This window comes from Mangifera indica, chromosome 20, assembly GCF_011075055.1.
Source record: "Mangifera indica cultivar Alphonso chromosome 20, CATAS_Mindica_2.1, whole genome shotgun sequence".
NCBI classification, from domain to species: domain Eukaryota; kingdom Viridiplantae; phylum Streptophyta; class Magnoliopsida; order Sapindales; family Anacardiaceae; genus Mangifera; species Mangifera indica.
This window is the reverse complement of record NC_058156.1, coordinates 9,080,243-9,103,456: the sequence shown is the minus strand read 5'-3', so window position 1 is coordinate 9,103,456 and position 23,214 is coordinate 9,080,243. Positions and strand designations below refer to the sequence as shown.

Genomic DNA, 23,214 nt, shown 5'->3' with positions numbered 1-23,214 from the left:
AAAGAAATGAGATCTTTTGGTTACCAAAGCTTCCAAAGTGTTTCTTTGTTTTCTTTTCTTATTTTGTCTTCCAAAACCCCTTCAGGTTCTTCCTTTATCTTTACAAAACAAAAGCAATTAGCATGGAGAATGGTGGTTGCTGGAATGGATGGAAAGATGATGGAAAAGTCTTCAAGTTTCTTTTGTTTTGTCTTCTTTCTTTCTCTTTATATACATCTTCATCTCTTTCTCTTTTTCTTTTTTCTTTTTTTTTTTGTGTATATATATATATATATATATATTTGAAATGGAAAATATCTCAAAACAGGGTCAAAAGACATAAATGCCTCTAGAACATACCTGAGGGTATTACAGGCGGTCTCTCTCCACCCATTTCGACATCCGATCTGCGTCGGAAGAGCCATGGAAGACAAAGAGCTTCATTGGGGAAGACGAAGAGCTTTATTGAGGAAGACAAAACTTTTCGTCTTCCCAAAGGTCTTATTCTGGGAAGACAACCGTCCTCTTAGAAGAAGGCGACAGCTTCGTCTTCGTCTTTCATGCCTCCTCCAACGTCGATTGAGTTTTCAAATGAGTGGAAAGAGACCGTCGGAGGGAGAGAAAGCTTCGGAAGGGAGAGGTCGCCGACAATAGTGTTAGAGATGGTGCTAGATATTTGAAAACTAAATCCCAAGGGGAAATTGTCATTTTTTAAAACTTAGGTTGAGGGGAAAACTTTTAGTTTTTAAAGTTTAGGGGGCTAAAAAGAGATAAAATTTTAAAGAGTTAGGGTTCCATTAATTTTAATTACTCATAAGTAGATATTTGAGATTTTTAAAATTAAAAGGGGAAAATTTAGGAAAACAACACACTTTGGGTGGGAAATAGTCTTTTGGCCTATTTTTTAAGCCAGAATGACTTATTCCCATCCAAAGTATCTTATTTTCTCAAATTTTTACTTTTTATTTTTGAAAATTTTAATAACTATCTATGGATGGTTAAAATTAACAAAACTCTAACTACTTAAAATTTTATCTTTTTTCACCCCCTTAAACCCTAAAAAATAATAATCTACATCCGTAGGTTAAGTTTTGAAAAGTAGCAATTTTCTCTTAGGGTTTTTTTCATTATTTGACGGCATCTCCAATGCTTCCTCTGACAGTCACTCTCTCACTATCCTTCCTCCAACGAACACTCATAAACCCAACAAGAGATAATGTTTCATCGAGGAAGATGAACCACTATCTCTCAAATGAAGATGAGATCTCTCCTAGGACTCATCATCGACAAAGACGAGACGAAGACAAATCGTCTTCATCGACGACAAAGATGGCGTCTTCATCGACGACGAAGACTCTTCAATTTGTCTTCATCCGACGAAGACGCATCGGAGGCCACACTGTCGGAATGAGGGGTCGTCAGGGAGGGAGCGTAGGTCTATAAACCCAGCTCTTGTATAAAAGAATAATTAAGGAATTCTAATGTAATTAAAATTATTGACATAATAACTAAGAGCAACATAAATCTTAAACTCTTAATAAATATGAGATGATAAATAGCTGCTTTCTAGATCTAGATGTACACAAATCATGAAAGAGAAGCACAAAACAGAACCTCCACATGCTAAAAGGAATAAATGGCTCATCCCCTTTGCCCAGTAGAAGGGGGAGAAGAAAGAACAAAAACTTGGCTAAAACAAGTCTTTTAATAATTAACAAAAAAAACACAAGCACACCCACTTACATATGCACATTGAAAGCCAGCTGAAGACTGAACTTCCCGGATTCTTTTAACCCCACATAAGGATTATGCCAGAAAAAAGGAGGATAGCTGAATACAACAAGGCAGAGTTCGCGAGTCTCGACCCGCCATGACTGTAGTCTTTGTCAATGCTGGAAGGGCCTAAACCCGAGCCAACTCCTATTATTCCATTTGAAGGTGTTGCGGTGTATGGAGTAGTGGTGGTGGTGGTTGGGGTATTTGATGTGTACGGTGTTGTGGGAGTTACCGTGCTGCAGGAGCGAAGCAAGCAAATTGAGTCATAAAATTGGGCAGAAAAATATATTTACTTGTCCATAATCAAAAGATTCAAACTGAAAATTTCAAGGGATAATTAATAGTATGAACAACACTAGATTGCAGAGTGCAACATATTAAAATACACGCTTGCACTTCTTTCAAACTCAGTGAGCTAGCTTTCCATGCCACAAGCTCATTGTCTAAAAGAAAATATGGTGCAAACGGTTAAGTATAAGCTCGATGTTCGGAATTGAGAGGAGTTGTTTGATCAAAAGATCATATGAATCTTTTGGATTAAACATAAATATAAATAATAATTTTTATCTAAATTTAGAGTCTTTAACCCTACTAAAGAGGAGACTTTAATAGAAAGAAAATTTTTTAATAAAATGACAAAAAGAGATAAGACTAAAAATAAAAAATAATCCCACAATATGCGATAAAAATACATGTCCCTACCTCACTCTTATCTCCCGCCTCTCCCTCACCTCTGCCCCTTTTTCTTTCGATCTTTTATATTAATATTTTTATTTAAAATAATAATTTATAATTTATGTTTTTGATATACATATTAATATAAGTAAATACATTCTTTATCATATTTATGTCATATTTACTTTTTTAAGAAAAAAATAAAACGGGTGTAAAAACAAAAAGGAAATTTTTTTTTTTGGGTGGGTAAAAAGTTAAAAAGACATTTTCCTAAAAAAAAAAAAAAAAAAAGAACGAGCCGGAAATGGGGATTATATCCCCTAAGGAGAAAGAGACGAAGAACAAGGCGTCCACCCTGCGGCTCCATTGCCATCCCTAGACATGAATGCTCCGTAAATTTGGTGAAGGGCTTTTACTTACCAAAAGATTTTTTTGGACTAGACATGCACAAGCCTCGAGGTAGACCATCCCAAATTTCTAAAAATTGGCTGAAATCTCAATAATCATGCAATCTCAAGGCTCAAAGATGGCTAGCAAGTCGGAGCCAAAAGCAAGAGCCCCACCGTTAAATTGCAAGCAACATTTTTTCTCGCTGTTTAAAGGTTGACATTGACAAGCCGCAGCGCACCGTTAAAAAGTTGAATCCCTCTCTACCGACCCCATTATTTTGGCTTGTCATCAAAATAGATTAAAAAGTGTCAAAAATAAAATAAAATAAAAATCATTATCCTCAACACGTGGACGGTCACCATTGTGACGCAGTTTGAACACGAACATATTTATCAGATTTATCATATTATATAATATAATATAATTAAAAAATTATTATTTTTATTTTTATTTAAAAATCAAATTTATCAATTATTGGGTTTTAATATTATTATTGTTTTGTTATTTTCGGTGGACTGAGAAGTAAGAGAAGATTTTGATACTTGCCTGTTATCATTCACAATTAAAATAATTATAATATTAAAAAAGAAACGATTGCTGCCCCTAAATTCTGAATAATTATAATAAATTTTATATAAATATAAAGGGAAAAGAACAATTTCCCACCCAAACAACCAATATTTGTATAAAACAGATAAAAAACTCAAATTTTTATTTAAGTTTTAATCTGGTAAGATATGCTCATATATTTTTTGTTAAGGTTAAAAAATAAATTTGTTATTTGATCGATAATATTAAAATAATTAAAATTAAATCGTATTTCTCTTATTTAATTTGAAAAACTAATATTTTTTTCCTAAATTAAACTTTAAAAAATTCACTATTTCCCCTTAAATCCAATTGTTTTTCAAGTATGATGACTATCATCCAAATCTAAACAACATTTCATCGTCCAAACTGGATGACAAGTGTCGTTCTCAATGAACAACAATCGACATCTTCACTAGATGAGACGATGAGCATTGTCTAAAGAATGGATGATGCTTCATTGTCTAGTAAAGGACAACAAGCATCGTTTAACCTCCAACCACATTGATCATCGTTGGTCATAAACAAAAGTGAAGAAAATTAAGGATTTGAGAGGGAAAAATAACTTTTCAAAATTGAGATATGAGAGTTAAATATTAATTTTTAAAATCTAAATAGAAAAATGAGATAAAATTATATATTTTTTAATATTACTGTTAAATATTAGTTTTACCCTTATATTTAATAAAAAATTTAACAATAATTTAGAAATAAGTGGATGTGTAGGTTTTTCTTTTTCCATAAGTATATTTTTAATATTAAACTAAAACTTGGATGGAAACTAATCTTTTGTCTAAGTATAAATGATTATAATGCTTAGTTAAAGATAATTAAAAAAAATTAATATATTATTTTACTTAAATATCTTTAAATATAATTATTTTAAAGAAATATTTTTGTTCACAAAAATTAATAAATAAGAATATAATTAAAATTTTTTAAGAATAATATTATATGTATAATTTTATACATAAATAATAATATACCATCATATAATTAAATAATTAAAAATTAAAAATAAAATAACTTCTAATTATATAATAATATATTATAGTTTATATATATAGTTTTATTAAATTTTTAAATATCTAAGATGAAAATAATGATAAAATTACTATTTATATTACTTATTACATCACTATTAAAAATAAAAAAATTATCAAAATATTTTATTATTTATAAATTAAACTAAATAATAAATGATATAATACATTTTTTTTTTTTTACCCCCAATCAAACACCCTTTAAGAGTGCTTTTTTTTTTTTTTAGCATACCGTTGTTATAAATCAGACTTTGAGCGAAATCGAGTGCAAAATATAAAGGAAGAAGGCAAGAGTGTGAAAATGGCACACGATAGTCCAAAAGTTAGCCTCTACTAGCATACAAGCATGAGAAGAGAAATGTATATAAAATGTATTTGATTTATTTATTTTTCAATTGAAGTTGATAAAATTAATAAAGGGTATGTTTGTCTTCTTATTTATAAATCAATAATATTTAAAAACATCAAACTTATGTATATTTATTTTAAATACACAAATAAATACACACTTATATATATCATATAATTAAATGATTTTAAATTAACGATAAAGTAATATTCAAACACATGATAATACATATAAATATATATTTATTTATGTACTCATAACGGGTACGTACAGACTGTTCATTTGATAATACCACGTATAAAATGTAAGCAATGAGATAGCAGTAAATCAGAAACCAATAAATAATAGTTTGAATGTAGAAATTTAACATGAATTTATTAATCCATAACAAATTCTAAAAACACACAATTCTTTTGTAACCTATTTTATCATGTGATGAGTTTTTTTGTTTAATTTTAAAATAAAAAGCCATTTTAACTGACATTTATCATGAATTAATAACTTAATATTATTTTTTATTTATATATCAATTTTGTACCCAGTACTCTTCCCTTATAAATATAAACACATTATTTAAAAAGTTTAGAAAATATCACTAATAACACAGAAATACCAGCATCCTGATTTACTACACTATATAAATACATAATCCAAATCAAATTTCCCACCACTCCAATGCTTCAGTTTTACAGCTCCAATCAGGAATGCTTTTTTTTTTTTTTTGGGTCTGAACTACCAAGGTTTTACTTACAGAAAGTTAAAATAGTGATAGAGATGGTACTCACAGTCGTTTGGTAGAAGCTTCCTGTACGTAAGCCATGGCTTCTTTTTCTGATAGTTGTCCCCCTTCTACCAGTCCTCTTATTAAGACATTGGCGTATTCTACAGCTGGCGCACGCAGAGGAATCTCCCCGCATTTGAAGCCTTCAACATCCGAAAGTGAGCACCTGGATTGAAATATGTAATGGTTTAGCATTGAAATTCTAATGCAGAGCAAATGAAAAACGAAAATGCAAATCTGGTTTTATGCATACGTCATTGTTAGTATAGGGATATCGTGCTCCTTTCCCAAATAAACAACGTTATGATACCAGCCCTTCTGCATGAAAAAAAACCTAGTAGCTTATACACAATTACTGGAAGTATAGTAACGAGAAATATTTAAAATCATCAGAATATAAAACTGAAGAACATAAAAAGAATATTAAAAAAATATCATATAAGATGTACCTTGAGAGTCTCTAAACAAATGGACTTCTTGTCTGCAATAGAGTTCAAAGCAGTAATATCAAGAAAAGGAGAATACTTTTCATTGGTTGGAGAATTTTCCTGAAGCAAAACATCATTGTACTGTTCTAGCCTGTAACAGAAGCCAAAGAATTAAATAGATTAGTGGATATTTCATTGAAATGATTCCGCTTACAATAGCCCAAGGTTTCATCAGTAAATCACTGACATTTTTTTCTATAATAAAGGTTTAATAGATTATCTTGAGCATGGTAAAGATGGACTGATGTAGCATAGATATGAAAAACAAAACCAGGACCCCATGTAGTATAGATATGAAAAACATACGTTATTCTATTTAGGCACAGGTAAGTCTTTTCCTGGTTGTTAGATTCGGGATTAAGGAAAGCAACCCCTCCAGGACCCCATGTGGGGGTAGAATTCCGACCAAAGAATAAACGGTGAGGAAAAGTCTTCCACAGAGTCTCTTTTGGTGGGTTTCTATCCATTGAACCACTGCAAGCCTTTTTCATGCCTTCCACCTGAAAATCCATTTATAACTAGTAAAATATTTGAAAAATAGATACCTCTGCAATAAATTAAATCATGGCCAAAACATGTGGAAGGTGATGATTGTAAAAACTCATTACAGACTTTTAAACAAATGATCAACAAGCAAGAATTCCCAACAGCAAACCCACATATGAATCCTGTTTAATTCACAGTCAAAATTCTTCAAAGAAATGAAATATTAAGCCTTTGACAATGGTTAAACTTACAATCTCCCCGTCATTGACAAATATCACATAACAGTGTATCAAGGCAAAAATATTAACCAAAAATTGGGTAAAAAAAAAAAAAAAGAAAGACAGAAGTGGCATTGGAGTTTGAAAGCACAAGACATGATTTCACGGGAGCTAAAGGAAAATCAAGACACTTATAATCACTCTGTCAGCTTTGTATTCATTATCTCATACTTTTCAATTCCCATCCCCACTTTTCCTGTGACAAAGTTATTTTACAGATCATAAATGTCTAGAATTATTAAGCAAACAAATAGGAGCCCTAAACGGTGATTCAAATCATCTAATGTAAGAAACAATTAATGTATTTCAGAGCATCATTAATTTAACCAAATCTATTTCAGAGCATCACTGATTCAGCATTGAGATTCTCATTGTAATGTCAATTTCCCACCTGTCCACCTTGAATATAGCAAAGGAATCTTGGTTTCCACATATTAGACCCAAAAGAGGCATACCAAACATCAACCTTTGCGAGCTCTGATCTCCAAGTGGCAGACTTTGTGGCCACTTCAGCTGCATTCAGTTTAAGCTCAAGAAATGAAACAGAAACATAGAAAGAAGAATTTTCAAGCTTGGCATTTTGACTTCAGTTTTTTACCATGACCATTTTCAACTTTCAGCTTCAAAAGGGGTTCTATAACATCCTCAAGAACTGCTTCTGGCACCACAGCCGGAGTCTTCTCATACTCATCTTCAGAATCAGAGCTAGAGATCATATCCTGGAATGACAATGAAACTATTTCAAGAGGGTGTGCTATTAATTGAATATTGTTGCATGGCAATGCTTAAATTTAAGAACAAAAACAAATGAGATCTTATATTTGGCTTCAATTATTCTTTTCTGGAAATGCATTTGACCAGCACTACATTTAATAATTTGAACATCAAATAATAGAAGTGAGTAATATTTTTCTCAATCATAACAATTAGGAATTATCAAAAAATTGCATTATATATGCTTTTGTTAGGTAATACATATCTATGCTATACATTCATGTGAAAAATTTTCTCATTTAAAGCAAGCAAAAAAAGAGAGAAGACAGCATGAATTAAAAAGAGAAAAAGAGAAAAAAAATAAAATTAACATTTGAAGAAGACAGCCTTCTATTCCTGTTTTCTTTGTTTTCACCACATAAACAATGCATGAATTAAAATTTAAAAGCATGCATTCTTTCTCCAGTGTGCTGATGATAGGCCAGGAATATTGAATTGTTGTACCTTTTATCTGAAAAGAACTCCTACCTCTAAAGTACAAGAGCCACTTAAAATGGAAATTTTCTAAATAAAATAGATTGTTTGCTAGAATATCTATAAGCTACAAAAAAATGTGGTGTGAGAGCAACATTTAAGTATATCTGTATTAAAAAAGAGAACATATCCTCACCGCAAGAGGTGCTTTTTTACTTGTTAACTCTGTTGGCAATTCATCAGCCAGTGTTGGCCAGAAAGCACTTAATTTGTGGCGAACCTGACAAGTAGAGCACGCATGCATTTATCACTAATCCAGATGTGGGGTGGTAGGGTGAAGAAAGAACTTATTGCTTAGCAAATGGAAAGAACCAAAAAGATGGTAAAATGTCTTATTTTTACCACTTGTATTACACGCCATGTAGATTCAAATGGATAGGCCTCTGAGGATCCAGAGATGGGCTTGTACTCCAGCAAAACTTCCATGCAAGCAAGGACTGAATTTGATATTGATTCAAGATTGTATCCTCCTTCCAATGACAATACAACTTTACCTTGAGCAAAATCCATCAACTGGAGCAACAAAGGATACAGGTGGAATGAGCTAAAGAATTGAAAGTCAAACCTTAATAAGAAGTTACATCAAAATGAGGAAAACAAAATTCTAAGACGATGCCAAATATTAAATGATATCATCCATGTTATCAATAAAAATGCAACATGACCACCTTCAACATTCTAGGTGCCATCACCATGAAATCACTACCAAAAAGCTAAAGAAATTGAATGTTAACCTTTTTCAACATGACTGAGTATCCGTATGGAGTGACGCAACAGCCCCCTAGAGGATCACCAACAGCTGTTTCCAAGCATTATAATAGAAATATTTATAACAGTAAAAACAATTCCAATAGAGTCACTACAAGAACTCACCAAGTCACCCAAGAATTAAAGTAACTGTTTGATTTAATTAACATAAGGACTATAAATCCACCATAGCAGCTTTCAATACAGGAAAATAGCAGTGTGTAGAAAAAAGGTGCATCTCAACCTAACAAGAAATGGAAAACCTGAATTTTATGCATTTTATTCACGAGGAAGGAGGTTTGAACTCGCTTAAACATATGAGTGTTCCAACCACTTCAGATTTTTATAGCATGGGCAATCTTGAAGAATATAATAGAAAGAATATTGAAAAAGTAATAGATTAAATGTGAATAGAAGAATTAGTACAAGCCATAACAAAAACTGCTATCAACTACACATTGAGGCAAGATCAGGCACCAAGTCTACATTTCAAAACCATGTCTGCTTTCTTTCTTTTGGTGCACACCAGTAAAAAATTATTAAACATAAACGAAAAATGCTTTTGATCAAGGCCAATATATGAGAAACTCAACTTTCCTCACAGTTAAAATAATATGTTGAAATCTTTCCATTGTGATCATAGTCTTGATAAATTTTAGTGCTCATATAACTAAATTCGGCCAACTTTTTTGGGTTTCTATCTGAAAATCAAAAGCTTACTATAAATATTATTATTAGTATTAGGCTATATCAACCTAAATTATTTACTTTAATTTACAACTTTTGATTTGGAATAATATAAAACTTGGTAAATGGAAAATTAAGGAGTTATTTTACATGCCATGTCATTACCTTTTAAACCGTTGGATTGTGGTTCATTAATCACTATAAATCAGTGGCTCAAACTAAATCAAAACTTTTAAGTTACTATAGCTTGACCCTTATTATTATTATAATTGTCATTGCTGTCTTTGTTGTTTTTAACTATTCTACCATCAAACGTAGATTTAGGAAACTTTCAATGACAATTCCTAAAAAATAATTTATAACAGAACGGGAAGGCTTTTAGTTTTCATTGGGGTTGTTTCTTTCATTTAATGACCTGCTGAGTTCAGTTTGTTTCTTTTGTTGACTTCTTTCCACCATCATCACTTTACCCAATCAAGTAATTTTAAACTTTTGATGAGCTAATAGAGTGTGTGTGTGTGTGTGTGTGTGTGTATCCGTTTGGAGCAGTTTATATGAAAACTAATTCGACACATAGGCTAGTCTGGTCATTACCATAACATTTGACAAAAATAAATGTGTTAAAACTTGAAATGAAAACATAAGATATGCTAACATAGTACCGTGGGTAAAGTAAAAGCTCCAAACCTGCATCAAATCCAGCAGATACTAAAATTATGTCGGGAGCAAATTCCTTGGCAACAGGAAGCAAAATATGGTCCCAAACTGCAAGATAGTCAGCATCACCACACTTCCCATTCTCCCAAGGAACATTAATATTGTATCCTGCACCAGGTCCCTCACCAATCATAGTATAAAAACCATCATCATTAGCAGGATAAAATCTCCCAAACTCATGCCTGCAAAAAAAGGAAGCCTTCATGTGGTCAACATATTGGAGACTAGTACCAATATCCAATGGGATAGAACATTGAACTTAGATATTTTAAGCAGAAAGAAGAGAAAAAATAACAAAAAAGGCAACATACTAAAAACTGATATATCACCATTTACCAGTAGATTCCTACAGAAGCACAAATAATTATTTTGAGAAAATATGACTGTTTCTAGAAAACCAGAATTGAAAAATGAACAGATATATCTTCATCTAAAATCTACCAAGGTATCCATTATGAAGCTTTGCATATGCAGCATTACATTCACAGTCTGAAAGTGATGAAGCAAAAGAAGAGATATAAGTTTAAGAGTCTAATATACCTATGAACAGAGAAGAACAGGACACGAGGATCTTTCCAGAACATCTTTTGAGTACCATTACCATGGTGGACATCCCAATCAACAATCAAAATTTTGTTTATTCCCAGTTCTGGCTGCAATGTACATATCAGTAAATGAGAAGGACACCACCGAATAAGAAAAACATAGCCTAACTTTGATGAGCAGAATTTAATATAACATACTAGGAATAAAAGTCCATGGTTGATTTAAAAATAAAAATAGAAAGAAACCTGGCCCTCACTCTTTCATTTAACAGAAAACTTGCTGCAATAGCCACGTTGTTATATAGACAGAATCCCATTGCTTCATCTTGTTCAGCATGATGGCCAGGAGGCCTCACAACAGCAAAAGCAGAATTCAATTCTCCTTTGGCAACTCTGTCTACCAACTATTGATATAACATTCAGATTAGGCTTTTAATTTAGAATTAAGAGAAAACAGAAACAAGTCTACTCTAAACATTATATTTGCTGATTCAATAGGTATAGACAACTCCATGCAATAAGATTGCTATATGGCTACAAGATGGCACATCATTGAACAAACATAACGAAAATAAAGAAGTCAATTGGAGATATTTGGTCACATTAAATTTCAATAACTATAATAGTATCAAAAATAGAATGGAATGCATCCATTTAAATGTCCATGTATTTACAATATTTCCATACAATAAAACTATTTGAATTTATGATAAGTACCAATGATGATGTGCTACCATGTAATTGAGTGATTTTAAATTAAGGATAACGTAATTTAGTACCTAAATTGGTAGTCATTATAAATGCACATAATATTGCTCATTTCAATATTTTGACAAAATATTTAGGAATGTTGGTATCACACAGTATAACCAGAAAACAAAGCTTTTTCAAAAATTTTATGGCCACTTGACAGTTTGTACAAACTTGATTATGGCTTAATGTAGTTCACTTAAAAATAATACAATAACATCTATTTGAAAGGGAAGCGAAATGTGAATGAACAAATTCAATAAACTCCCCTTAAAGTAGACCAAGTTCCAAACATGTCACAGAAAACAGCCTTCTAGTGCCTTGAAATTCACCCATCCAAAATGCAAAAGGTGATTTTGGCCACTAATTTTAAGCAAACCACATTAAGTTATTAATATTTAACTTTTACTTTCTGAAACTTACATTACAAATTTACACCTCACAGATTGATCACTGATATGCTTAAGCAAATTTAACACATTTTAACATATAGCTGTATCATCTAAAGATAATAAAGCCATTTATAGGAAAGGAAAGAAGTTTTTCAGTAGCTCAGAAGACAAAAAAGCACAGATAATTTCCAAATTATACATAAAAACTCAATAAAAGTTAAACTATATATTGAGTCCTGACTTCTGTTACCTCAATAACAGAACCAGCAGCAAGGTAAGCTGCCTCAGATGAACCTTCATTCAAGTAAATTGAATTGAAATTTGATGCAATCCTATTTCTTCGTGAATCAAACTGCTTAGAGCTTACATTCCGAATCAGGTTAACATGATTTTTGGAGTGCACAGACAATATATATTTGTCCTCAGCTTCTTTGGCATTTGAAAGAACACATCTATAAGATGAAAAGCAAAAATTCAACTTTTAGAAAAGCAATTAAGTCAGCTTGAACACAAAAAAAAAAAAAAAAAAAACAACCTTACTGAGGCCTCTAACTGGGCAGATTATTCACATAAAAAAAGCTGTATTACGTAAGTTATAAAACAATTTAGTAAACCATTTTTTTTTAAGCAATCGAAATGAAAATGTAAACTAGATAAGTTATTAAACACTTCATATATAATTAATGTCAAATCATTGAATAATATAAACTGTAATCATGGTAAGTGGTTTTTTTTTAAGAGAAAAATCATTAATCTCCTCTAAAGCTTGGCCCAACCACAGGGGGACTCGTTGGTTCAAGAAATAGGCAGAAGCCTCTCCTGAATTTTCAAGAATCATTGTAAAAATCCTCCAAATTACGTAAAAATTTAAATGCACTTCCCTAGCAAGAAAGACTGAAATTTAGTCAAAATTCGTGCTGAGAAAACCAAAGTTACCCAATATTCTTTTATATAAATAAGCTTACAAAGATAAATGCTAAAAATAAATTTAATTACAGACTTACAGATCTGTTTGGTAACGGAGAAAATGCAAGAAAAAAGAAAGAAACAAAATTTACACTTATTTAAGCTAAGCCTCACTAAAAAAATCACATGAAACGTCACAAATCACTCAAAATATTCCGGTAATTTCGTTTTCCCCTTCATTTTGTAAGCATCCAACTATTAGAGAAAATAAGAAATTAAACTTAACAGTTAAAAAAACACTGTTAATATCTAAAAACACCTTTGAGGAATGCCAGCTTTTTGAAGCTTGTACCAAATTGCTTTAATGCGATTGGGATTCTCAGGGTGATGATCACCATCAGGCGTGTGATGCTTACACATTCTCTCATCGTAGAGTAAGCCCACTCGTCGTGTAGTAGTCTTGCTCTCACCTGATTGCATCTCCATGTTCGACTTCGTCCTCCTGCTCCGCCCTAATCTTTGGCTCTCTTAGTCAATGTGATGAAGTATCGAGGGAGAAAAGCTCGAGGGAACTGTTTTTAAATTTTGAAATAGAAAGGAAAAATAGAGAAAAGTTAATAATTATTATTTTTTTATATAATTCGCCCCTTACTCCAGAGGATTTGGGCGGGAAGATGCTTTTACTATGACAAATAAAAATTAGACACGTCAACGAATGGGAATTTTTGTATCTGAATGTTCACTGCACTTGGACTAAAAACATGACTTCACCGCTAGACAAAGATTAGGGCCGAAGGACTTATTCTCACCAAAAGTATGATATTTTCTCAATTTTTTATTTTTTATTTTTAAAAATTTTAAATAACTATTTATAAAAGATTAAAATTAATAAAATTTTAATTTTTTCATCCCTTAAATCCTAAAAAATAATAATCTCCCCTATTAGGTTAAGTTTTGAAAAATAACAATTTTTCCTTAAGTTTTTTTCATTATCCAGTAACATTTCTAATGTTTTTTCTGATAGTCACTCTCTCATTATCTCTCCTTCCAACGAATAATCATAAACCCAACAGAGAATGATATTTCATTGAGAAAGACAAAACATTATCTCTCAGACGAAGATGAGATTTCTCGTCTTCTCCAACGAATACGAGATTTCTTAGGAAAATAAGATATTTTGAGTGGGAATAAGTCTTTTGGCCTTTTTTAAATTTTTATCTATTAACTTTAAAATAACTTAAATATTAACTTATTTGTTAACTTTAAAAATATTTAAAAAATTAAAAATTTATCATATTTTCTTTTAAGTTTAAAAATATAATAATTTTCCCCTTCTCAACCAAGGTTTGAAAAATTATCATTTCCCCTTAAGATTTCGATGACAATTTCTTCTCTAATCATAGGTGTTTTCTCCATAAGTTCAAACCTTGGGTTTGGGTGGGGGGTAGGAGGGGTGGGGATGGAGTAAAAATGGTTAGATTTTTAAACCTTGTGGAAAAATGTGATTAAAATTTTAGTTTTTTTAATATTTTTACTAAATAACGATTTTATTCTAATACTAATTGTAAAATTTTACAAATATGCGAGTGTTAAGCTTTTCCAAGTTAATATATGGGAATTTAAGAGAACACTAATCTTTAAGTGAAAATAAGTCTTTTGATCTTAATATATTATTATATAGTTGAATATTATTTTATCGATAAAATTATGTATACTCATTTTTTGTACATAATTTATGTACATAAATGAGGTGTTATCATGTGATTAGATGTTTATTTATCATATGATGACACATGTTTTAAAATTACCTAATTACAGGATGATACATCATTGTATACATAAATTGTGTACAAAAAATAGCTACATAAAATATTACTCTTATTTTATTATTAATTTAAAATTATTCTATCAAATAATAATATATAATTTAGATAATTGATTATATATTAAAAATATGTATAAATAATTTTATTATTTAAAAAAATGAAATAAAATAATGAAAGAGGTCTGATGGCTAAAAGATCGGGTTTAGATGAAATTGTCTTGTGCAAACCTCTTTTAGAATCAATTCCAACCTTTCAAATCCAGCATACATACAAACTCCGTTACACGTACCCAACTTTTTATTGATTCTGTGGATTTTATTTCTTGTAAAAATATATAAAAAATCTTAATAAATTATTCAACTTTGTCTTGTATTACTTAAAAGGAACATTTAATTGAAGAGATTAAAAATTATTTTGTTAATCTATTTTTTATTATTTATATTATTTAATTTAATTTATAAATAATAAAATATTATACTAATATTTTATCATTAATAGTGATATAATAGGTAATATAAAGATAACTTGATTACTATCCCACCTTAATCATTAAAATATTAATAAGGTACTTTTAATTTTATTATAATTATATCATTATTTATTAATTTTTTTAGAACCAAAATAATTTCATTTTCAATTAATATAACAAATAACATAAAAAATATTTTAGACTAATTATGTCAAAAAGTATTTAAGTAAAATAATATACAAGTATTTTTTATTATCTTTAACTAAATATAATAATTATTTATACCTATCAATTTTTATCAGATTTTATTAGACATTATAATAATTTATACCTAATAATTTTTAAAATAATTTAAAATGTTAAAATTTACTTGTTTTTATAAGAAAAATTAAGATGTTTAGACTGTTTTTGTGTGAAAGTGGAATGTGATTTTTCTTGACTAACGGTTTTGTGACTAAATAAATAATTAATGTTTAATATTTGTACACATATTTTTTATATATAATTTAGATATTAAAATAATAGGTTATCATGTAATTAAATATTATTTTATCTTTATTTTAAAATTATTCAATTACATAATTATACATTGTTTATATATAAAATATATATACATATAATTTTATTTTTTTTCTGATAAGTGTGATTTACATTCAGTATTTGGATCACACATACTAGAAAAAGATGATATTTGCCTTAGGTCGTTAAAATTTGCACAGTGGGGTGTAATTAACCTTTTCCATAGGGCGTTATTGAAAATTTTCATTTCATTATTATTTAGGTACGTGGATCTGCATAGTGGGGGCTAACTGATATTTTCTAGATACATATGATTTAAACGGCACGTGTGATCGGCATAATAGGGCGTAATTGATAATTTCCATACATAGGAAGGGGTTTAAATTTTGACAATTGCTTAGTCAGGTATGTGTGATCCATGAATAGTAGGTTCAATTCACACTTTAACATATTTTGTTTCATTTGTTGTAGTAATGTTATATACTGTGCATATATTACAAGAAGTAACCGATTTGTTTCATTTTTTTGCAATAGGTGGCTTCTTGTCACAAAAGAAAGAATGTCGTTTTAGTTGTTGCAAAAAGGTTCCTAGTTTCACATCCTAAGTAGAGATGGATCTAAACTAAGCTGATTTAATTTTGAAAATTAGCTCAATTTGATTCAGTTTAATTTGAATTTATTTAGTTTGAATTCAAATCAAATTTAAGATAAAAGAGTCAATTCATTTTTAAAAGCAAGTCAAACTTATATTAAAAAAAGTTCAATCCGATTTGGCTTATAAACCAAGGATGATTTGATTCAATTCAAATTATATCAAACAATTACAAAAACAATATCATTTTATCCATTATTGGATAAAACAACGTAATTTCATAAATAAGTCACAACTTTAACCACAAATTCAAGTCATGAATTCAAACTATAAATTCAATCAAACTCAAGTGAAACAAAATTATACCAATTTTATTTGAACTACTCTTAATTTCATTCGAACTTAAACCACTTAAACTAAGTTATTCTTTATTTTTTATTCGATTTAAACTTGAATTAAAAAATTTTTAAACTCGATTTAATTTATACCCACCCATAGACCTAAGGATTGGATTTGAAAACTAAACATTAACGATATTGTGTTGAGATTCAATGGTAAGTCTAGAAAAATTAATTAAAAAGTAATATTATATACACAAATAATAACGTATAGTTAAAAATTAAAGATAAAACTACATTCGATATCATAGTGACAAATTGTTATTTCTGCTAACTACCTTGGAGATTTCACAGAGAATTTAACGATCCGTGCATCGGTGGGACAAATAAAATCACTAATTAAATGTTTAAATTTGCTTTAATTTCATCTATTGAATTAACATTATATCAAGATTCACCAATAACGGTATATGGAATCCTTTTGGCAAATATTAATAAAGCTTTCGACCTCAGTTCAACGTTTCAATTTCCTTAAGAGTTTTCTTGTGGATCTATAAACCCAGCTCTTGTATAAAAGAATAATTAAGGAATTCTAATGTAATTAAAATTATTGACATAATAACTAAGAGCGACATAAATTTTAAACTCTAATAAATATGAGATGATAATAAAGAGCTGCTTTCTAGATCTAGATGTACACAAATCATGAAAGAGAAGCACAAAAGAGAACCTTCACAGGCTAAAAGGAATAAATGGCTCATCCCCTTTGCCCAGTAGAAGGGGGAGAAGAAAGAACAAAACCTTGGCTAAAACAAGTCTTTTAATAATTAACAACAGAAACACAAGCACACCCACTTACATATGCACATTGAAAGCCAGCTGAAGACTCAACTTCCTGGTTTCTTTTAACCCCACATGAGGATTATGCCAGAAAAAAGGAGGATAGCTGAATACAACAAGGCAGAGTTTGAGAGTCTCGACCCGCCATGACTGTAGTCTTTGTCAATGCTGGAAGGGCCTAAACCCGAGCCAACTCCTATTATTCCATTTGAAGGTGTTGCGGTGTATGGAGTGGTGGTGGTGGTGGTGGTGGTGGTGGTTGGGGTATTTGATGTGTAAGGTGTTGTTGGAGTCACTGTGCTGCAGGAGCGAAGCAAGCAAATTGAGTCAAAAAATTGGGCAGAAAAATATATTTACTTGTCCATAATCATGAGATTCAAACAGAAAATTTCAAGGGAAAATTAATAGTATGAACAACACTAGATTGCAAAATGCAACATATTAAAATACACGCTTGCACTTCTTTCAAACTCGGTGAGCTAGCTTTCCATGCCACAAGCTCATTGTCTAAAAGAAAATAAGGTGAAAACGGTGAGTATATGCTCCACATTCACTTTCGGAATAGAGAGGAGTTGTTTGATCAAAAGATTCATATGATCTTTTGGACTAAACATGTAACTCTACTATAAAGAAGACATTAATAAGAAAAAGATTCTCCAATAAAAATACAAAAAGAGACAAGATTAAAGATTGAAATAACCCACAATAAAAGATGGAAATACATGTGCCCTCACCTCCCTTTTTATTTAAAATATTAATATATTTTTATAATTCTAAATTATTTATATTTTTATTATATATATTAAGATAATTACTATATTATTTTTAATATTTAAGATAATTAATTATTTTTAATTTTTAATTTAATATATATATATAAGAAAAAAAACGCCACAGGGGTGAAAACAAAAAGAGAACTTTTTTTTGGATGGGTAAAAGATTAAAACAAACATTTTCCTAAAAAATAAAAATAAACAACGAACCGGAAATGGGGTTACATCCCCTAAGGAGAAATCGACGAAGAACCGGGCATCCACCCTGCTCCTCCATTGCTATCCCTAGACATGAATGCTCCGTATATTTGGTGAAGGGCTTTTATTTACCAAAAGATTTTTTTTGGACTAGACATGCACAAGCCTCGAGATAGACCATCCCAAATTTCTAAAAATTTGCTCAAATCTCAATAACCATGCAATCTCAAGGCTCAAAGATGGCTAGCAAGTAGGAGCCAAAAGCAAGAGCCCCACCATTAAATTGCAAGCAACATTTTTTCACTGTTTAAATGTTGACATTGACAAGCCGCAGCGCACCGTTCAAAAGTTGAATTCCCTCCCTACCGAACCCCTTTTTTTGGCTTGTCATCAAAATAGATTAAAAAGTGTCAAAAATAAAATAAAATAAAATATCATTATCCTCAACACGTGGACGGTCACCATTGTGACGCAGTTTGGCCTGTAAAACAAAACTCTTTTCACTGTACAAGTCTTGGCGCTTTCTGGCTTGTTTCTCTTCAATTATTTTTCACTTTTTTTCAGATAAAGAACTGTTAAATCCTAGTAAATTATTGTCCATTAGTAAAAGACTCTTCAGATTATATCCCACCGACTGCAGCATCCACTCGTGACTTTACCAGTTTCCAGAAAGCTAAATATGAGCATATTTATCATATTATCTAATATAATATAAATAAAAAATAATATACAACCATAAAACATATTAAATTAATATAATATAATATATAATTCCATATATTATTAATATAAATTAATATAAATAATTTTCAAAATATCAATTTTTTTTTTTAAATGTGTATTATAAAATATGATATAAAAAATTAAAATTTTAATACACATTTGACTATCATAATTATGAACTTCCTCATGCATTAAACAATGGGCCCAAGGTTTTATGTATTCTCAAACTCTTACTTATAAAATTTTAAAAATTCAAATATCTATTTATTTATTAAAATTTATTACGAAAATTAAAAATAAAATCGTTATTTAAAAAAAATTAAAAAACTAAAATTTTATCTCATTTTTTCATCAATTTTAAAAAACTACACAAAGTTTGAAAATTTAACACTCATCTCCCAATTCTAGCACTTCCCACCTATCTCTCCCAACACTAGGAATTCATCTTATGGACAATGAATTCCTAGTGTCAAGAGAGATGATTAGGAAGGAGAAATGGTGAAAAGTAAACTTTATATAAAAGAAAATTATTATTTTTCAATTAAAAAGAAAAAATCAAACAAAATTTTAATTTTTTAATTATTTTTTAAATATCAATTTTATTTTTAAAAATTTTAATAGAAAATAAGTGTTTAAATTTCTATAACTTTATAAGTGAAAGTTCACAAATACACCAACCTTTCTATGGGATTAAGTCTTTTGGCCTAAACAATATGACAAAAAAACGTCTTCTGCTAAATAAGAACAAGATGGGTGTTAAATTTGACAACAAATTCTTAATTTTTAAATACGAGCCACATGAATGAAACTGGTTGATTTAGACTGAAATGTTTTAAAAAAGCAACCCTTTTTCCTCTTCCAGAAAAAAAAACAAAGACAGAAGAAATGGGCGAGTGCTAAAAAGTACCAGACAAAGGAATCTTAACTACGCCAGCAGCACCAAAGTGGAATGTTTACGTTTTAATTATTCTATTATTATGGCCACTTGATTTTTTAATTAGTTTCTATATTCTGCCCACATAGCTTCCTCAACCAAGTACCCACTTCAGCCTAACTTTAACCAATTACCCCCGTAATAAAATTGATAAAATAATATAATATTAAAAAAAATTAAATTCGAATCTTTAATAAAAAATAATATTATATAAATTTATTTTAAATTTATAAATAAATATATACTCCTATATATTATCACGGGAGACTCAAATCTAGACACATGGCTTTTCTTATACCGGGTGAGCTTGAGCAAATCCAAATTCGAAGTTAACTCAAATTCAACACGGAAGTTAAACTTATATTATTAAAAATTTTATATTGAGGTTATTGGTAAATTAATATTACTATTAATATTTGGATCAGCGATGTTACTTCTGGCTCGTTGAGTGTGAGTAAATATTTAGGGGACCTTGGCTTTTTGAAACAGGTAAAATGGTAAAAATGGAAAAGATGATAGATCATTCACAATCATACCTGGCGCTAGCAGGGTATTGGCAGCCATTAGTGCCTGTAAAATCAACAGGGAAAAGGGTAAATTTTCTCAGGAAAAAGTTATTTGATCTTCTGGTAAATGTAAAAAAAGAAAGGAAGTATGGTAGTGATAATGGAGGCTTACTGGGATCAGTTGTAGTGACAGTGGCAGTTCCAGAGAAGTCACAGGTGCCTTGAGCTTGACCCTTCTTCTGGAAATAGCTGTTAACGGCGTAATTGCAGTGAGCCTTCACAGTGTTGGGGTTGTAACACGCGCCGTTTGATTTTATAGGGTTACAGTCGGCTCCAGCGCCGCAAGCATAGTCCAATGTCTTCTGCAATGCGGCGTCGCTTCCACCGTCCTTGCAAACACACCAATTGGCACCTATTCCGAAAAACAAAGGAAGAAAAACGCATGAGAAAACAATGTTTTTCAAACCATGGAGAAGATCTGTAAAATTGATGTAAAGAAAGAAAAGATTTTTGAATAATTTGAAATGAAAAAGTTTGAAGCTTTGTTATGGAAAAAAAAACACAGAAGCAGATCCAAGTTGAGAGACAAAAGGAGGAAACTTTGCAAACGAAAACAGAAAGTGATAAATGTAGGTTAAAGAGAGCTTACTGGAACGGCCAGCGATGCCAAGAATGAGAACTACAAGCACTAAAACCGCCATTGAAGTAACTAAATAAGCTGAAAGAAAGGTTTGTTGCAGAGGGCGAAAGAGAAAGAGATCGAGAGAGCAGAGAGCGTTGAAGAGAGTGAGAATGGGAGAATATCTAGACAAAAATAACAGTGAATGAAAGAGAAAGAGAGGATTTAGATGGTGGGTTGAAGGTGGTCTGGGCTGGCTCTGCCTTTGTATTGATGTCGGTTTGTGAAGTGTTGTCCTCCTCTTTTTTTTTTTTTTTTACCTTATTTATTTGTTGCTTACTTCAGAAATGGCTGTTTACAAATTTATTTCTCCACCTGTTCTTTACCATATGATCAAAGAATCAAGACGTTCTCCAAAGAAAGTTGAGGGAAGCCTTTATCTTTTGACGGAGCAGAAAGCAATTAAATAAATAAGATCAAAATCAAAGACTTTTTTTCCTTGATTGAACCATATAGTATTAAATAATTAACTAAAATATAATTTTATTATATCAAATAAATAAAAATAAGTATAACAGAAAATAATATCATAATTTAACGTACAAACTTTTTTACTCTAAGAAGTAAAACTATAAGATATCGTTTAAGTTCACTAATTTACTGTATCTAAAATAATGATACACAGTTTTCATCTTACAAATTGATATACAACCCTCTAAAGTAACAAAATAAATAAATAACACAATGATGGAAAATTTGATAATATCACAATAGACTCGTAAGTATATATCTCATGTTATAAACATCTCAAACAAATGTCTACCAACTAAATATAGTACCAAGTGTGTTTAAAATATTGTCAAAATTTGAAAGTAATCTAATGGTGGGCGAAAGAGAAAAAAATTATTTTTTAAAAGTTGTCTAAAATTAACTACAACATACAATCAATCACGTTTCAACATAGATAACAATTTACCTAATAAACAAAATGTGATTGTTCAAAATAAAGAACAACGAGTTTTTTACTCGCAGTCCAAAAATCAGAGCTATCCAATATTGAAATTGAGAGAAAATGAAAATCTTCTATAGATGTGTATTAAAAATCCAAGTACAATGATTTTATTTCTTTCTCTCTTATATATTGTGATTTTTGTGTGTTATTTATGTGTATCGTTTTCTATATGCTAAACTTTATTTTGACCTAATCCATGAATATAATAAATTGAACTTTTTACATATAATAAATTTAGGTTTTCACATACGAAGGAGACAAAAGCCCAACAAAAACTTAGGAATTGTTTGTTAGTTTAAACTTGAGCCAGTGGGAAGAGCGAGGTGCTTTTATTCCTTTGTAAACATTACTTTTTAGAATTTTTAAATTTTTTTTCAAATTTCAGTATGATAATAGAGGTTTGGTTGAATAGGTAAACTCTGAGATGTAGAGATCAGACCACAACTACTACATCAAACCCAAATAAAATTTAATATTTCACCAATTTTAATAATCATTAGTTGATTAAAATTTACGAGCTTATTTTAACTCTAGGTAAACCCAAATATATCTATATTTTTGGGGTGATGAATTGAGCCATCACATTGGATTGAACAGAGAAACTTTGAGGTACAGTGATTAATCTCATAACTATTATATCAAATAAATCACTACATCAAACTTAGGTAAGTTTTAATATTCCACAAGTTTTAATTATCATTATTTGATCAAAACTTACGAGCTTATTTTAACTTTAGTTATGTAAGTTTTTTTTTTTTGTAACGAAGAATCTCACCCAAGCTAAACTATTACATTGGATCGGACGAGTAAACCCTGAAGCACAATGATCAAACCCACAACTATTACATCAAACTCAAGTAAGTTTTAATGTTCCATCAGTTTTAATAATCACTATTTGATCAAAACTTACGGGTATATTTTAACCCTAGTTATATAATTTTTTTTTGGTAACGAGGAATCCCACCCAAATCGAATTATCACATTGGATCAGACAGGTAAACTCTGAGGTGCAATGATCAAACCCACAACTACTGCATTTA

At 30.2% G+C, this 23,214-nt stretch overlaps 2 protein-coding genes across 4 annotated transcripts; both read right to left on the bottom strand.

Annotated features, from left to right (window-relative positions):
* Window positions 1-1,488: 1,488 nt before the first annotated feature.
* Window positions 1,489-21,598, bottom strand: LOC123204544 (PLASMODESMATA CALLOSE-BINDING PROTEIN 3-like). Of its 2 annotated transcripts, XM_044621266.1 has the most exons (5): window positions 21,193-21,598; window positions 20,716-20,955; window positions 20,574-20,607; window positions 17,646-17,709; window positions 1,489-1,936 (listed from the first exon to the last, which is right to left on the bottom strand). In XM_044621266.1, the coding sequence occupies exons 1-5, from the start codon at window positions 21,242-21,244 to the stop codon at window positions 1,769-1,771; spliced, it is 558 nt and encodes a 185-aa protein (XP_044477201.1). In that variant the 5' UTR covers window positions 21,245-21,598; the 3' UTR covers window positions 1,489-1,768. The 2 variants fall into 2 exon arrangements, with proteins under 2 accessions (XP_044477201.1, XP_044477199.1); XM_044621264.1 differs by lacking the exon at window positions 1,489-1,936 and having other exon boundaries at window positions 17,227-17,709; window positions 21,193-21,593.
* LOC123204543 (histone deacetylase 5) lies at window positions 5,348-13,433 on the bottom strand. 2 transcript variants are annotated; one of them, XM_044621263.1, is made up of 14 exons: window positions 13,145-13,433; window positions 12,170-12,371; window positions 11,035-11,181; window positions 10,773-10,885; window positions 10,203-10,414; window positions 8,816-8,880; window positions 8,424-8,594; window positions 8,218-8,301; window positions 7,432-7,552; window positions 7,225-7,346; window positions 6,376-6,569; window positions 6,031-6,160; window positions 5,835-5,896; window positions 5,348-5,747 (listed from the first exon to the last, which is right to left on the bottom strand). In XM_044621263.1, exons 1-14 carry the CDS (start codon window positions 13,309-13,311, stop codon window positions 5,582-5,584), a joined length of 1,956 nt encoding a protein of 651 aa, XP_044477198.1. In that variant the 5' UTR covers window positions 13,312-13,433; the 3' UTR covers window positions 5,348-5,581. The 2 variants fall into 2 exon arrangements, with proteins under 2 accessions (XP_044477198.1, XP_044477197.1); XM_044621262.1 differs by having other exon boundaries at window positions 5,835-5,899; window positions 13,145-13,432.
* Window positions 21,599-23,214: the final 1,616 nt, after the last annotated feature.

Excerpts from the sequence above, each read along its gene's own strand:
- LOC123204543 (XM_044621262.1), bottom strand. The coding sequence starts at position 13,311 with ATGGAGATGCAATCAGGTGAGAGCAAGACTACTACACGACGAGTGGGC. Across the intron at positions 11,182-12,169 it reads CTGCTGGTTCTGTTATTGAG|TTGGTAGACAGAGTTGCCAA; the intron begins GTAACAGAAGTC and ends TTATATCAATAG. Across the intron at positions 8,302-8,423 it reads CATGGCGTGTAATACAAGTG|GTTCGCCACAAATTAAGTGC; the intron begins GTAAAAATAAGA and ends TCTACTTGTCAG.
- LOC123204544 (XM_044621264.1), bottom strand. The coding sequence starts at position 21,244 with ATGGCGGTTTTAGTGCTTGTAGTTCTCATTCTTGGCATCGCTGGCCGT. Across the intron at positions 20,956-21,192 it reads TGGCATCGCTGGCCGTTCCA|GTGCCAATTGGTGTGTTTGC; the intron begins GTAAGCTCTCTT and ends TTTTCGGAATAG. Across the intron at positions 20,608-20,715 it reads TGTCACTACAACTGATCCCA|GCACTAATGGCTGCCAATAC; the intron begins GTAAGCCTCCAT and ends TTGATTTTACAG.